Below are 16,278 nucleotides of genomic sequence, written 5' to 3' on the forward strand. Positions count from 1 at the left end.
GTAATTATATATTACCTACTAATGTCCACTAACTAGACAGCATACTGTACACCTCTTTATGTACTATGCATGTTTATGGCAAGCCTGATTATCTGGTTATGTCTTGGTTTTATTAACATTAAATCGACTGCAACGTTTTTCTATGGCAACTGGCGAGTTTGGCCAAAATAATTGCAGATAATAATTTCCAATATTTCATAAATGTTCACTGAACGGACAGTCCACCTCCCTCCCTTCCATTCAATTCCTGGCCAGGTAGAGTAGCAATCAAATGATATCGGCTAGCCACCACTTCGTCCCGTAATATTACTCCCAGTCTAGATTCCGATGATGGAGAGTTCGAGTAGAGTAATTGAAACATATTCATCATCATTTGCGAGCATTTTGGCCATTAGGAGCAGCTTACGGCTTATGGAGTGGGACATGGGGGCGTGGCGATGATGATGAGGGGGCGAGAGGCAATCTATTCAAATAGATGATGAATAACATGCATTAAATAATGCCTGCCAGTGTATGTATGGAGTATTATTGCTCCGGTTTCCGCCATTTGAGTGCCTTGCCACCGGAAACAGTCCAGAGATTTGCCCAAATCTACAAGTATTAATTACGCTTGAAATGCAAATAGGGAACTCGCCTACCAGGTAGCAATGTGTGTTTACCATAATTGAACTATAGATGGGTTAAACCTTCCAGAAAATAATGAATACTAATTGAATGTTTAAAATTTTATTAAATCGTATCTCTTGAATACAATGAGCTTCTCTTATAATTTTAATATTCATTTGAATTAATAAACAAACTTATTTATTAATATTTATTATAATAAATCCGTCAAATCCAATGCAATAGCAGTTTATAAGGCACTCTTTGGAATCATAAAAGTTATTCCTTTGCCCTGCCTTGCCCTGGACAATAATTAAAGACTTACTTCCTGCTGGCCCACAAATTGAGTGATTTATTGCCCGACCCCGCCCCCTTATCGAGAGGCGCGCGCCTATCTATCAGCCTTATCAACTACAAGTGCACAGAGTGGTGTTCGCTGGAGTGTGGGAAAGAGGTCTCGTAGGGGTGGAGTGGGAGGATGAAGTGGGCTGAAGTGGAGTGTGGTGAAGTGTAGTGGAGTGGCTAGCACGTGGAGTGGTTATAGTGGGTTTACAAGGGTCCAACTATGACTAAACTGACTTTAACTTAGCACTAGGTCTAGTAATACTATCAAAATTTAAGCTGGAACGATGGCAATGTGTGAGCCTTGAACCTCCGTTAAGTCCAGGCCACTCGCTTTCGAGCAAACTTGGGTGGAGCCGCCGTCTCCGCGGTGACCACATTCAGGGATCGAGTCTTCGTTAGGCGTTGAGAATCGATTTCGCTGCGAGTTGGTGGCATATCCTGCCACACGTCCAGGTTGAGGTTGGAAAACGAGTTGCTCACCTTGGGCAGGGCATCCTCCTCCGAAATGGCTGACTGAGATTCCGTCTCCTTGAGATCGGCTACAGAGGGAGCCGGTATCTCAGGCTGCTCTTCGTTGAACTGCTCCAGCTGCTTGTTGGCCTGCTCAATCCCGGTGAGATGCTGAGTCCTCAGCTCCACCACCGCCTGTTGCTGTGAGACGTTCTCCTGAAGCAGTCCCCCCATGGCAACTTTCTCCTGCTCGATGAGCTTGCTGAGCTCCGCGTAGCGCTGCAAGTGCTGCTCCCGCCAAGTCTCCTCGCAGCGCTGCAGATTGTACTTTGCCTCCGACTCATACATGGTCTCGATTTGGGTGCAGGCCAGCTCCTCGCTTTCCAGATCCGAGCGATATTTGGCGAGGAGAGTCTGCAACTCCTCCGCCTTGACCACATAATTGGCCATGCGCTGCAGCAGATTGATGCACAGAGAGATCTGCTTGCGACTGGCCTCACTGCGCTGGCGGATATAGACCTTGATCTTCTTCAGGTTGAAGGCATGCCCCGCATCGGCACGGCGGAGAACCAGGGCCGTGCTCTCCTCCAGCAGCTCCTTCTCCTTGTCCAGCTCACCCAGGAACACCCGGAATTGCTGCTCCTCCTCTTTCAGCTTTTCGGCCTCCTGCTGGCGCAGTCTCAACTCCGACATGTGCGACTCCTGGAGGGCACGGAGCTCACGCAGCTGCTGCTCGCGAATCTGCTGACGCTCCTTCTGCGCTTGCTCCGTGCGGTTAATCTCCTGCTGAAGCTGCAACTGACGTTCGGCGGCCAGGGCCTGCTGCTCCTCGCGCTGCTGCTGATTCTCGATCTGGCGATCCAGCCAGTTGAGCTTGGCCAGCACCTCGTGGTCCGACTTAGACTGGTAGAGCAGCTTCTCGTCGTCGACGCCATGTCGCCAGCGGCCGTAGAGCTTGGCCTCCATCTCCAGCTTGCGACGCAGCTGCTCCTGCTCCTTCAGCGACTGGTTGACCCTGTCCAGCATCTGGAGGTCCCCGCCGCCCGGCTCGCGGGGCCTGCGTCGCCGCTGCATCTCGGTATCGTAACCCTCGTTCTCAAGCGCCAAGAGCTGGCGAAGCCTCGACTGTCGGTCACTGAGGGCCGTCTGCTTCTCCTTCTGCTCGCGGCTGGACTGCAGCTTTTGGTCAGCCTTCTCGTAGTACTCTTTGTTGGTCCAGTTCTCGAAGCGGGACGTTACCTTGCCCCAGTGGCTGTAGTAGCTGTTCAACGCCTGGGTGGCCTGCACTCGGTTGTTCTCCTGCTCCATGCGTTGCGCATACGCCGCGTGCTGCTGGTTGAGTCGCCCCGACATCCTCCTGCCAAAACACAAAAGAAGAAGAGAGAGAAAGATGGGTGAGAGGCTGGGTTGGAGGCGCCAGTTGGCAGACAAGTTCATAAACTTTTAAATTGGGGCCAAGGCGAGCCAAGGAATAGGAAGGGAAATAAAAAAAAAAATGAAAAGGAAGCAATTTCTCTTCGACAAGGAAAGAATCTCAGCTGGACACACACACTTCATGGAGCAACTTCGTTCAATTAGCTCGCCAGGATGTTCAACTCTGAACCGGGCCAGGAGACTTACCTCGGTGAAAGCAGATATATTCCGCTCCGGAGATACAGGGGGAAAACCGAGAGCTGAAAGTTTACTGTACGTAGTGTTTCCCTTTTTCTGACGACTGCTGTGTGTGTCTGCCTGTCTTTTGTGCTGCCTACTCGGACCGACCACTGGAAATTCGAAATTCTGGGCAAATATCACCAACGAATTCTATTCTCTTGGCCAGTCAAAGGCTAGCTCCCTGTTCATCCCGCTTTTAGCCAGTGAATGCATGGCTGGCGACCGGACAAGCGTTATGGTTTCCCCGGCGCTTCATTTTGGGTTTTTCCCCCCGCTTTTCCCTACCCAAAACTGCAGCCAGCCATCACCGCAGCTGTCACTAACTGCCAAAGCAGCGCCAGCACCAGCTGAAGCAGAAATGGCAGCGGCAGCAACGGCAGCCAGTCGAGCAGCCAAAAACGCAGAAATATGGCCAAAATCTGCCGGAACAGGCCCCTGTCCACACTATGGAGTAGCCGTGGCCCTGCTCCCGGAATATTTCCAGGCCAGAACCAGCCGCCAATCCATCAAACAGGCCAGGCAGGCAGGCAGGCCAGCAGATTGTTAGAGGAGTTGGGATGCAAATGACCACACTAGGAAAAAAGGAAAACAATCATTTTGGCGGCTACTTTCAGCCAGATTTTTTAGTGGAACAATTTATGGAAAGCTCTTAAATCATTGTTCAATTTAAAAGTTGGCAGAACTTGGGTTACAATTTGGATAAAGGCTTAAAGATAACGTATATAGTGTGATTCCCCATAAGCTACTAAAGATTAAACCTCATGTTCAAGATCTATAAACTTTTCCCTTAACTCCACTTAACTTTTTTTATTTTGTGAATAAAAAATAAACTATATTTTAATATTTTAAAGTGCAGAAACCCAAACAGGAGCAGAAGGACCTACTGAGCTAATTTCCCAAAGATTTATGGCCAGCACGAAGCGCATTGATATATGCCAAATTGTTTACAAATTGATTGCATTATTAATAATGCCCACCAGAGGCCCCCGATCAAAGCCTCTTTGGGTCTCATTGCAAATTCAATGGAAAATGCGAGCAAGGTGCGTGGCAGTTGGCTCTGCAGGGGCGGAGGTTTCCGGAGGGGAGTGTGGGAATGAAATGTAAAATATTCCAACAAAGTACTCCTTATGTCATATGACAGACGACAAACTTTGGCAATAAATCAAACAACAGGCGACGATGCCACTGAGAGGCGGGATCTGTTATGTTCAGTTCAGTTTGGTTCGGTTTTGTGGGGGCTGCTGCGGGCTTTGGCGTGGGCGTGGCACACGTGGAATACGGCAGCAGCAGCAGCAGCAGCAGTGAAATGCCAAGATGCCACCGCTATATAGACTTAATACACTTTCGGCACACACAAATTCACTTCCTTAATTGAAATTTTAATTTGAATACTTTGGCAAAGTTTTGGCCGACAGCCAGCGAGCTCTCTCTCTCTCTTTCGGAGTGAGACAGCTCGCTGGCAGCAATAACAAACAGCCAAAAAGTCGCCGAAATCCATGTACCCCCCTCCCTGGTATCCCCACGTTGCCATCCTGTTATCCTGCCAGCGACCAATTCCCCTCCGCAGGCAATCTCGCACAGGCTCAGCGCGTTTTCAATTTACGCGCCTCGCGAGTCGTTTGTCATTTTATGCGCCCTAATATATGGCATGTGCGTGCCGCTACAAGGATACCAGTCTGTCCTGCCCCCCAACTGGTGGCCCCACTCCCCACACCCGATGAGCCAGCAGCACCCTTGATGGGTGAATTTTCCTGCCAACCAGCAAGGCGTAACTAATCAGCACAGACAATGATATGGCGACATCTGATGAATTGTTCGCTTTGCCAAAGACTTCAATTGGGGGTGTTGGCATACATCTAAATGTGTATGCACAGGGAAGAAAAATGTAAACCTATTAATTTCTCCTAAAATATAAAATATACCAGAAAAGAATTCGAATTTAAAAACATAAAAGAAAGAAAACTTTTGCAATGGAAAATAATCATAACAAAGCCAAAAATGCATACATTTCAATTCGTTATTCAACACATTTTCTGTGTTGATTTTAATAAGGTTAAATCTGTAGACTGAATTTTAAATATATTACATTTTTTTGTTTACAATATCGGCGATGGATAGAACTTTTTCTCTATTATTTATTATTAATTAATTCGCATTTTATTTATAAATTTGAAGATACTCGTACTTATGGCATTTTATGCCCTCAAAAAGGCCTAAAATATTTCCATTTGTTTGATCAATATTTATCTATATTTTATATACTAATTTATTGGACAAATCAAATCTTAAAAAACCCATAACTTAGTCAAAAAAAACAGTAAATTTCATTCGGAAAGCTTTTTTATGTTTGTTTTCGTTTGGTTAACAAAGCTGCATACTTTATTTAAGATCTTAAAAAATTTAAATTTTGAACAATTTTTGACAATTTTAATGATGTAACCCCTTATAAAATTTTAGAAAAAATTGAAAAAAAAAATTTTGCTCTGACATGGCTCAACAGACTCGGCTGTTGATGCTGATCAAGAATATATATGCTTTATAGGGTCGCAAATGATTTCTTCACTGAGTAAAATTAAAAAACCTTTTAGCAAGGGTATAAAAAGCAGTACATTGAATTTTTGTATTTATTTATGATTTCAATATCCTTACTGCAACATTTTGTACCATTCCAAATAAGGATATTCCATAAAATTAAAGCTGTTTATTTTTATTTGCCAATTTATAATAAGTAAAAGTAAGAAAGTATGTATAATATATTAAATTACTATAAATGTAAACATTCTTCCAGTAATTCCCCTTTTAGTACCTTTCTCATTTCGGGGTCAAAGCCTAATTAATTTGTTTATTATTGATCACTTGTCCAGGGTGAATACCCTGCTTTTCCTGCGATTCGTTCAATGTTCGATTTGAAAAATTTAAATTAAAGAAAAACCCCCTCGAAACCTATCACCAGCACTTAAATTTCTTTCGTCAGACATTCAAACCGGAGGGGCCCTTGGCTTCGTATCAATAAATTAAATGCTATCTGATATTTATTCGATTTGGTGCGACCAATTCATTACGATTAAGATTATTTTGATAGCGGAAATGAAATGATATATTGATGTGAAGATATGTCAAATATCCACTGTTTGTTCGCTGTGTAGCTGTAGATTGACTCTTGCATGGCTCAGCCATCAAAGAGTTTTCATTGAGGCCTCGCCTGGCCCGGCACGACCTACGGGGCTTCCCCCAGCGATTGCAATTACTTTTGTTAATTGTAATATACACACAGAGCCGCCAGCCGCAGAGACACTCGTTTATTTATCTAATGTGCCAGAGAGTGTAAAGCTTCTGGCTCGATAATGTTTACCTTGGTGAATACCCCGTCCGCCGATTCGGAGGCGAATAAAAGAATGCCTGTGATTTTGCCTCTGATTTTGCGTGATTTTTTTGTTGTTCTCCCTCAGCATTTTTCATCGGGAGAGCGTGCCAAGGCGTAGTTAGTGTGCGGCGCACTTAATACCCTGATAAGATGTGCGATTAGTGGGAAGCCAGCCGTCGAAGGGTAAATTATGAGCACAATGGTCAGTATTGTTACCTCCAGCAAGTCGATCGGGGAATGCCCTAACAATAGGCTCTAAGCTGGCTAAATGTCGTCAGATAATCCTCAGAGGAAACTCTTGAATTAAGCTAGGTGTTAGAGCTATGATTTACTTCAAAAATATTTTTTAAGCGTATGGTATTTATAACTGAAATCAATATATCCAATACTAGCCTCATTTAACGTTCACTTAAGTTTTTTCTAAATATCTCTATTTAATTTAAATTCACCCTTAAATCCTCCAAATGTTTCACTTATAAGGAAATCCTGTTAAAGACACACATTTTAATGAAAACCACGAGCAATTTATCCCGCCCAAAAATTATCTAAAATTCTTTGCCGTGTGGTTATCTTAACCGCACACCTGTGGTCGTAAACATATCTTAAATTATTACAGTGTTATATCGAGAGGCATAAAAATTACGTTTATGCCCGAACAATGGGCCAGAACGAGTGTTTTGCACTTAAAATAAGAGTTTGCGTGGCAATTATTATTATTTTATTCACAGCCAGGAGGATTATGTGTCCCCTTTCTGAGGGAGCTCTTATAACCCCGCGAAAAGGAAGAGCAACTCGAGATTACAAGACCTAATCAAAGGCACTTGTTGACACAGGGGCCGGAGTCCCAAATAGCCGGGTTCGAGTTCTCTTCGAATCGACTCAATGGTCTTTAGTTCAGTTGGCGTCAAAGACATTGGCACGCAACATGGGCGACAAGGCGTCTGGATCCGTCACACAACACCAACCACCGCCGCCACCACTCACGGACTCCTACGAGCAGTTCTGGCAGCAACAACAGCTGGCCACGAGTTGTGGTAAGTACGCAACTTAAGCCACAACTATTTTGCTGTTAAAACAATTCAACAATTTCCAAGAGCGTTCGAGAAATTTCCCCTTTTTGAAGTGTAATAAATATTAAGTTCGGGGTAGCGTGGGGTGGCGTGTGGTCTGCGTGTTTACCTTGCCGCAAGTATAAACAGCAAATAAAATAAAGCAGCCCCAGGTACAAAGCGAGAGAAAATGAGACTGGTGATTTGGACTTCCTTTGGCTGGGGCGGCGCCAGCAGAACGCATCTGGCGGTGTGCGGTGCTCCCCCTAAAATTTTCAAACCGACCCGAAAAACCACTGTGTGCACGCTCTATCGCATAGCTTTAAAAAAAAAGAGAAGAAAAAAAAAACAAATTTAGATTAAGATCGAGATGAAGATGGAATGTGTTTGTTGGCCATAAATCGACGACGGAAAATAAAATGCTGTTAATTTGTCTACCCATCCGATCTCGGCACACCGACTAAAGCCATTTAATACCCGTATTTGCAGCGGGCTTCCCCCAAAACCCAAATGATCACACCGAGGGGCATCCCCGGCCCAAAAAAAAAAAAAAAGATACAAAAAATTTAAAACACACAAATACAAAGAAAAAAAGTATGTCCGGTGGCGGTGGTTAAAGAAAGCAGATGACACAGAGAACAACCAGGGGCAGAGATGCTGTCACAGTTACCAAGTCACTGAAATCTGAAGAACTAGCGATTGTGGCCAAGGAATGATACCAGGAATCAAAGTGCACACCTAACCATTTAAATTTGATAAGGAAATAGATAATTTAATAAGTTCTACCATATGAAAATAATAGATTAGGAGGCACTTAAAGTGTTTGTAAATAAAAGTCTTCAGTAAAGGGAGATAAAAACCTTTTTAGAACCTTCAAGAAGAAATGGTTTTGAATGAGAAAATTTAAAGGAAAAGGTTAAAATGGATTTATCATAAAAAAAGATAACTTAACACATTTCTTCCCGGTTTGTCTTAGAGAAAAATATGACAACTATTCGAATTAATCATCCCTCAAGATTTACACAATTTTAACAGCTTAAAAAATATCTAAAAAACATAATACTGTCACCTAAATATAAAAAAAAACACTCGTAAAACATAGCTTCTTTACCATCTTTAATAGTGCTATTCAACAACATATGAGTCATCGTTGGAAAGGGATTTTTTCCAAAAACTATCTTTCCACGAAATGTTGAGATGAAACCGTCAACCTAATAAATCTTCAAAGACATATTGACATATTGATAGAGTATTAAAGATACAAATCAGCTCAAACTCCCAACTGAAAACTATCTGCAGCTGAGTGATCACGGACTTTCCCACAAGCAATTATTATTTGCACAACTATTGTTTGAAGAGATTGTCAACAAAAAAAGTTCCCCCTCGGCTGATTTATGGGCCCCGATAGAAAGAGCCCTTATCAGCGACGACCTTCAGGACTGACCGATATTGAACTACTCGAGGTGGAGTGAGAGTGCTACCAATCCCAGTGATCAGCGATCCGCATCAAGGTCGTCAGATCGTCATAAACTATAACTGTTATAATTGTTAGTAACTCTCGCCCCCGTCGGAAGTTGTGATTGCGAAAAACACGAGGCGTGAATTCTGCCCTATAGCCTAGGCAGCGATTTTGTTCGATGATTAACCTTAATTGTATATCAGAGTGATAGGTTAAAGTATAGTCATTTCGTGCACTGCAATAAATATGAACAAAAGTCATTAAAATTATCTACAAAACACGCTCAGGCTAAATTGAATGTTAAAAGTTGTGTTTTTTGACTATTTTAAGAGGTATGGAAAGACAGAATTATTTCGGTTTAAGAGAAGGTAATTTAAGTTGGTCAAAAAACACATATTAAGTATGATAGAACCTAATCGGAATGGTTGTAGAATATATATAATATCGCAATTTTCCTTTCCATAAACATTCCTACTTCCATCTTTCGAAAATGAAAACCTTTAGTTTGGGAATTCCTTTGGAATTCTTATGTTTTCTAGCTATAATTTCAAACCTATATACAAGGGCCCAGTTTTATAAAGATAAAATATTATTTTTGAAAAGTTTTGGTTAAAACGGGCTGCATTTTTCTCTCCGTGCAGCCATATCCAAACGACGAACTGCCGATTCACGCTGACACGTGCAGCGTAGACCCTCGTAATGTCGGTGCTCGAAAAAAGAACCCTTCGGATTGGAAAAAGTACCGCCGATTCGAACCGAACCGAACCAAAGAGGTGAAATGCGGATTATAGGGGCCAATGAATGTAATTCACCGCGCCATGACCAATTACCATATTGAATTTCCCCAAAGACCGCAGCATGACCTTAGCTGGAACTTCGCGTAGCTTGGCGATCCCCCTTAAGGCGCTGATAACACAGCTTTATCAGGAGCAGCAGCGTTGGCCGAAGCAGCGGCGGTAACAGCGGCAGCAACAACAAAGCCGACCGCAGCAGAGGCGGTAAAAAGCTCGCTCGCAGAGCGGAAATGAATATTAAAAGAGCGAGCCGAGAGCGTGAAGTGCCAATAAGTTTCATGCGATTAACGATTTGTTTGGCATTGCGGCGGCGGCGACGGCAGTAGCTAAAGCTGAGGCAGCGACAGAAGCAGCAACGGCAGCAGCAGTCGCAGCAGCGTTGGTGCGAATTTTAGTTTGGATTTTTCTATAAACACTGGCCCGCCCTTATGCTGGCCAACATTCGCGCTTGTGATACGAAGCATAGAGCCGCTATGTGAGCGCTGCGAACCAAAGTCTGACCTTCACACACCGTCGAAAATTTTTGCACAATTCTTGAAGCTGCACAAAAAAAAAACAACAAACCACAAACTAAAGACTAAGAGCAGCAAACAGAACAAACAACAAGTATCAACTAACAGCAAGCAGCAATTGACACAAAAGTTCCTAAATCAAAGTCACATTTTGTGCGCACACACAAGTTCCTAAGTAGCTGAAACTAGACAACAAAACAATCGCGTCAGCAGAAAGCAGAAGCAACAAGCTACAAGCAACAAGAAACTCCAGAAAAAGCAACATGACAGCATTGGGATTAGTTCTGCTATCAATGATGGGTAAGTGTCGTGTGCTCGAGAGGCTTTCCTTATCGAGTCTGCCAAATTGGAGAAGATATCACACCTGCTCCTCTACAATTTCTGCTCGCCCGTCCGTCCACCTGCAATCAGTGTCCGCTGAGCCCTGACAGCTGTTATATACATATTTAATATATCGATATATGCACCGAGCACTGATAGCTGACGTATAATATATGCATAATTTGCACGCTGTCAAGATATGTGATTTTTTGTTTCAATTAATTACTGACATTTAACAAAATTGTCATTTACGGCCTGACAGCCAGCGGGCGAGTGAAATTGTTTTTGATTTTAATATTCATAATAATTCCGGCACCCTAACTGAGGCACTGGGTCTCTTATCAAGAGAACTTGCTTTACGAGAATTCTTACAAAACGTAGATAAAGTCATATTTTTTTTTTAGGAGGAGAAAAATATGAATGAAATTGTTTATTAATGGAAAGTTTTATCTTGAGAGAAGAGGTTAGCATATTTTTTTAACATAATTTCATAGTTAATATAGCATTGGGTAATATTTGTTTACTATAAAAATGTTGTATAACTTTTAGATTTTTAATTTGAAAATGTACCTTAAAATTCCCAAGTGCGTTAGGTTTGATAGGACGAGGAACATGTTACTTTAGAAAAAATCTTTTGTGTGTTTTTAACCATAAATTCCTGTCGCAAATTATAAAAGTATTATCAGCAAAAGCTCATAAGCAAAGAGTAAAGTAAAACCGCTCCCAAATCTTTACTAAAGTGAAATATAAGTTCACTGAACCAAAAGTCTATCTATAGAACCCATATCTACACCTAAAATAAGGCTATGAATAATAGATTTGTATCAACATTTGTTTCGAAATTGATTACCATAAAAGCCTGCAGAAAAAGGGAATTCAATAGTCGGTACTTAAGCCTATAATTGCTCGCTTTCTTTTTTATTCAGCATTTTTGTTCTTTTTTGTTGATTTTACTGTGTTCTTTTTTTTGCTGTTTGTTTGCTCCGGGTACTTTTTTTTTTGTTTTCCGTTGTACCGGGTATCGTTCGTTTTTTGCCTGTTGCTTTTTTAATTTTTGTTGTAATCGAGCGTGACTTAATTTCGCACATTCCCCCCCTGAAACAATGCACGGATGGATATTTGTTTAATGGGCAGACGACTGACGAGTGACGACCGACGGGCCACTCTTCAGCATCGTCAACATAATAATATTGAAATGTCTCTATTATGTGCTTTGCCTGATTAAAAACAAACAATTACCTAAGGGACCACTCCAAACGCTCGGTGAGTGTGTGTGTGTGTGTGTGCATGCCTGCCACTCTAATTACTCGCTGGTAATTTAAATACTTCAATTATGTGAGAATTTAATCAACGGAGCAGCCCAGGATTAATCGAAAATTATCAAAGAACTTTACGCCAAATGCCTACGAAATTGCTTTTTGCAAAGCTGAGTGTGTGTGTGGGTGTAAGAGATTAGGTGATTTACCCCTGCCGTCACCTGAACTATCGCCCTCGCCCGACATTGCGATAGAGGAGCGTGTGAATATTTGGGCCGTGTGTGTGTGGCAGTGGGGGCCACAAAGTTTGCAACATTGATTAGGCCAACGAGTTTTAATGTTTACTTTATTAGGCCGCGTAATTAGGGTAACAATTAGGGTAGTGGGGCGTGGCTGGGTAGAGCTCTCTCGGAGCTATCGAAGCTCCCCGAGCTTTGCTGTAAATATAAATGTAATTAACATGTTACACACACACTAAAAAGTAAGCGGCATAAATTAAACAGCCAACGATTTGGCAGTCCCCTCACATCCTGCACCGGCTGCTGCTCCTGTTCTTGCTCCTGTACTTGCTTCTGCTTCTGCTCTTGCTTCGTGCTTCCTGCTCTGTTTATTATTCAAGCACGCGCCGTCGATGAAGTCCAGGATTCTGGATCCACGATAGGTGCCAAACAGCAGAGGCGCAACACTCGGCAAGAGCAGTCAACAGTAGCTGGCAAAATAATAGTTTTCAGAGACTACTTTAAAGGATTTAAAAATATTAAAATTTACCATAAAAAGGAAAGAAAATGTTGCTTAAAAAATGGAAAATCTGTCAATTATTTAACTAAAAAAATATTTAGTATTTACAGGAAGCGTTAAGAGCCACAATTTCGTTTTCACAAAATCTTTAACCCTCTTTATTTCATACCCAAAATTAAAGTAAAAACTATTTTAAGCTGCCTTACCAAAACCGGAAGTGTGCAAATTAGGATGTTATATTATTTCCACCCCGTCTGTCTGCCCACGCAACTTTCGCTCTCCGTAAATTTTAATTAGAAACTGCCGCTATTAACTTAGTCAAGTGCCGCGTCTCCTGTTTCCGCCTTCGCCCGTTTTCTCGCTCTTCCTTTTCAGCCATTTTCTCTGGCTAAGTTTTCCGTATGCATATAAATGCCGGGGGGCGTACTTCCAGAGTGGGCGTAGTGCCGAAGTTTTTGGCAGACAGCCGGGCAAACATGGGCAAACCTCATCCACTCCTTCGGCACACATAAAGCAAATTTGAATGAAATAATATAGTTTTCAAGTCGAATTGGAGTCTGAATTTGCATTTATGACTCAGGGCCGAGGAACCAGGGCCAAACGGAACTGAGCTCCGGCCTTTTTTCTCCCAAGGGGGGGGGTGCCGTGGCAGTGTCAACGGCCAAACGTTCACGCCATTGATAGATGATACCAAACCCGCAGCACCTGTTGCTCTCGGCTTCCGCCGCTGCTGCTGCTATGTGGCTTTTGGCTTTCAAACATTTCGCATTGACGGCTTTAAGCTGACTCACGCTGATGGAGCGCCGAAGCTGAACGAATCGGGAATGACCTGCCCTGAAATAGATACTTTTTATCTTCGGATAATCTGCCAGCGAATTTTCCAGCACATCGAATGGATTTTTTTGTTGTGTTTCGTGGGCCAATCTAAATATTTACTTTTGCCACAAAAGCATGGAAAAATATTGCGCCATAAAAATACAGCAAATTTTTTTCTGAAGTTTGAGACAAATATTTACTTTATAATCATTTTCGATAGAGGAAAAACGTAATGGTTGATGGAGGAATTTTGGAATTTTGTGTTGTTTTCATAGGTAAATGTGTGTTTGTTATTTCTGAAAATGGGATCAAGCATTTATTTATTCTTCAAATAGCTTCAAACTCTTTAAAAATTCAACGTTTTATTCGCAATTTTTAAAATGGTATAACCAACTAATATGCCCTACTGGCACCTTTTCTCATCCAAAATCAAATAAAAATCACCTAGCAGTCACTAGTTTAGCATATTTAATTCCCGCTCAGCTCAACAGACTGATGACGATCGCGATTTGCCAATCGGAGCCGATCGGCGACTTGTTTTTTACGTAGCTCGCGCTCTCACTGGTAACGGGGGATTTTCAGTGGGATCGGCGGGGAGTCAGCCAGGCAGAGTCAGTGCGAAATCGTGGCTCGGCCGGACCGCAGTTACCGCAGCAGACATCCGCAGACAGACGCCTCCGCGTTGGGGAATCCGGCTATCATTTATCAGTGGAATGTGAGAAATGTACGGTAGCAGCACCGCAGACCGCACTTCGCCCACCTATTACACACATCACGTATACGCACCCGCAACCGAGACCGCCTCCCTCCCTCACTTTTGCAATTAAGGCCAACAAACGTTGGCTGTCTTGAAAATGTTTTTGTGTCAGAAATATGAAATATATAACGAATCTTCTTCCCTTTTGGCGAAAGCCAAAAATTCAACTTGTTTTCACCAAATAAAAGTCAAGGGCACAAGACACCAGATTACGAATGTAAACAAGTTAATGCTCTGAGCTAAATTTAACAAAAAAGAAAACAACATTTTTAACGTGGGCTGCAGTCCAGAAATTGAAAGGAATTTAATAAAAAGAAAGGAAGACAAAAAACAAGTAATAAATTGAGCAATAAAATTATTGATTTAATATAGCTTAAGGCTTGATGACGTGACAGCGATGTTATTGCTTATTTTTGAAATATTTATGTTAGTAATATTGATTAGGGGATTTTTTTTAATTCCCAGAATTTATTTTTAAGAAGAAAATATATTTTTATACGCAGAAACTTTACTTAACAAAAAACTCCTATATATTTTCACCTACAGGCTATAGCCAACACATGCAGCAGGCAAATCTGGGCGATGGCGTGGCCACTGCCCGCCTTATTTCCCGCTCCGACTGGGGCGCCCGCCTGCCCAAATCAGTGGAGCACTTCCAGGGACCTGCTCCTTATGTGATTATCCATCACTCCTACATGCCGCCCGTGTGCTATACCACCGTGGATTGCATGAAGAGCATGCGGGATATGCAGGATTTCCATCAACTGGAGCGTGGCTGGAACGATATTGGCTATAGCTTTGGCATCGGCGGCGATGGCATGATCTACACGGGTCGCGGCTTTAACGTGATTGGAGCACATGCTCCCAAGTACAATGACAGGAGCGTGGGCATTGTGCTCATTGGAGATTGGAGAAGTAAGTGGAGTTTCCACTAAGTTTAAAAATATCCTAAATATTTTTCCCAAATATAATATTGAATTTTTCTTCTTTAATTTTCAGCGGAACTTCCCCCCAAACAAATGTTGGATGCTGCCAAAAACCTGATCGCCTTTGGCGTGTTTAAGGGCTACATCGATCCCGCTTATAAGCTGCTGGGCCATAAGCAGGTGCGTGACACCGAGTGTCCCGGCGGCAGGCTGTTTGCCGAGATCTCCACCTGGCCACACTTCACCTACCTGAACACCACCGAGGGCACCAGCACGCCCACACCAGTTGAACCCCACGCACACGCTCAGCCGGCGCCGCCCCCAGCCGCACCGCAGGCGCCACCCCAAGTGCCAGCCCAATCCCCGCCAGCTGCTGTGCACAAGGTCTAGCCCTGGGGCCGGGACAAACGCAGTTTAAGAGAAGCCACAACGAGCTCGGCTCCCCGCACAACGCCAAGGAGTTCATTCAGTATTCATTAGATGTCTCTTCGAACATTTCACAAATAAAGCAATTTCTAGATGATAACACTTAAGCATAACCCACGCAAGTTGCTCTTTGTATCCACCGACTCCCCCGCACTTCCCCCCTCACGCCGTTCGCACTTGTCAAATCAAATAGCAATTAATTTGTGTCAAATTCGATTTCGATGGCGCGCAAGTTTTTGCTCCGGCACGCGCGCCAATGAAAATGTCGGCGAACCCGCAAAACGAAAGGTTTTCCGAACATTTTGGCAGCCCCACTCCGCGGGGGGGTTTCTGCCACCCCATAGAAAAAAAATAGCAAAAAATTCTAGATTCCATTCTCTGAATTATTGAAGGCCCCCGGGGGGAAGTCGCATATACCAACTGCCAACCAAAACCCAATCGCCTTTAAGCGGATTTTTTAAAGTCCCCAAACATATGTTTTTTTGATGTGAAAAAAGCAGCTTTTTATAGAAAATATAACATAAACATATATATAATTAATATTTTTATAGTGCTTATTATTGAAGAGCTTGAATAAAAATGTTCTATTGACTGCCGATGGGGAATTTTCAAACTGCGTGGGCATGCAGATTTTTTGGCAATTTAATTTGGCATACTTTTTGGCTGACTTTGACAGTTGAAAAAATAGGCCATTGCATGCTTTTAGGGAGCGCTTTAAAAGGAAACCGGAAAAAATGTCCGTTTGATGGTAAAATCGTTGCAAGTTAAATAAATATTGGTGGTGCTGACATTCGACATGCGCTTTAATT

At 42.8% G+C, this 16,278-nt stretch overlaps 2 protein-coding genes across 5 annotated transcripts in view; one reads left to right on the top strand and one right to left on the bottom strand.

Annotated features, from left to right (window-relative positions):
• Nucleotides 1-928: 928 nt before the first annotated feature.
• Nucleotides 929-16,278, bottom strand: part of LOC108085688 (trichoplein keratin filament-binding protein) — a 31,653-nt gene continuing 16,303 nt past the window's right edge. The window contains exons 1-2 of one of the 2 annotated variants that reach the window (XM_017182394.3): nucleotides 3,019-3,177; nucleotides 929-2,755 (exon numbers count right to left, since the gene is read on the bottom strand). In XM_017182394.3, coding sequence (XP_017037883.1) covers nucleotides 1,261-2,751 — 1,491 coding nt within the window. In that variant the 5' untranslated portion in view covers nucleotides 2,752-2,755; nucleotides 3,019-3,177 and the 3' untranslated portion in view covers nucleotides 929-1,260. Of the gene's footprint in view, nucleotides 2,756-3,018; nucleotides 3,178-16,278 lie in introns of those variants that run through there. The other variant, XM_017182395.3, reaches the window with a different exon arrangement.
• On the top strand, nucleotides 7,306-15,582 carry PGRP-LB (Peptidoglycan recognition protein LB). 3 transcript variants are annotated; one of them, XM_017182397.3, is made up of 3 exons: nucleotides 7,306-7,449; nucleotides 14,664-15,032; nucleotides 15,117-15,582. In XM_017182397.3, the coding sequence occupies exons 1-3, from the start codon at nucleotides 7,341-7,343 to the stop codon at nucleotides 15,431-15,433; spliced, it is 795 nt and encodes a 264-aa protein (XP_017037886.3). In that variant the 5' UTR covers nucleotides 7,306-7,340; the 3' UTR covers nucleotides 15,434-15,582. The 3 variants fall into 3 exon arrangements, with proteins under 3 accessions (XP_017037886.3, XP_070143274.1, XP_070143275.1); XM_070287173.1 differs by lacking the exon at nucleotides 7,306-7,449 and adding an exon at nucleotides 10,032-10,529; XM_070287174.1 differs by lacking the exon at nucleotides 7,306-7,449 and adding an exon at nucleotides 13,989-14,084.

Source organism: Drosophila kikkawai, chromosome 3R, assembly GCF_030179895.1.
Source record: "Drosophila kikkawai strain 14028-0561.14 chromosome 3R, DkikHiC1v2, whole genome shotgun sequence".
Taxonomy (NCBI): Eukaryota; Metazoa; Arthropoda; class Insecta; order Diptera; family Drosophilidae; genus Drosophila; species Drosophila kikkawai.

What these genes read in the sequence shown, in the direction of transcription:
- PGRP-LB (XM_017182397.3), top strand. Translation starts at nt 7,341, where the DNA reads ATGGGCGACAAGGCGTCTGGATCCGTCACACAACACCAACCACCGCCG. An exon ending in ACAGCTGGCCACGAGTTGTG is followed by an intron (nt 7,450 to 14,663) that starts GTAAGTACGCAA and finishes TTTCACCTACAG; the next exon opens with GCTATAGCCAACACATGCAG. An exon ending in GCTCATTGGAGATTGGAGAA is followed by an intron (nt 15,033 to 15,116) that starts GTAAGTGGAGTT and finishes TTTAATTTTCAG; the next exon opens with CGGAACTTCCCCCCAAACAA.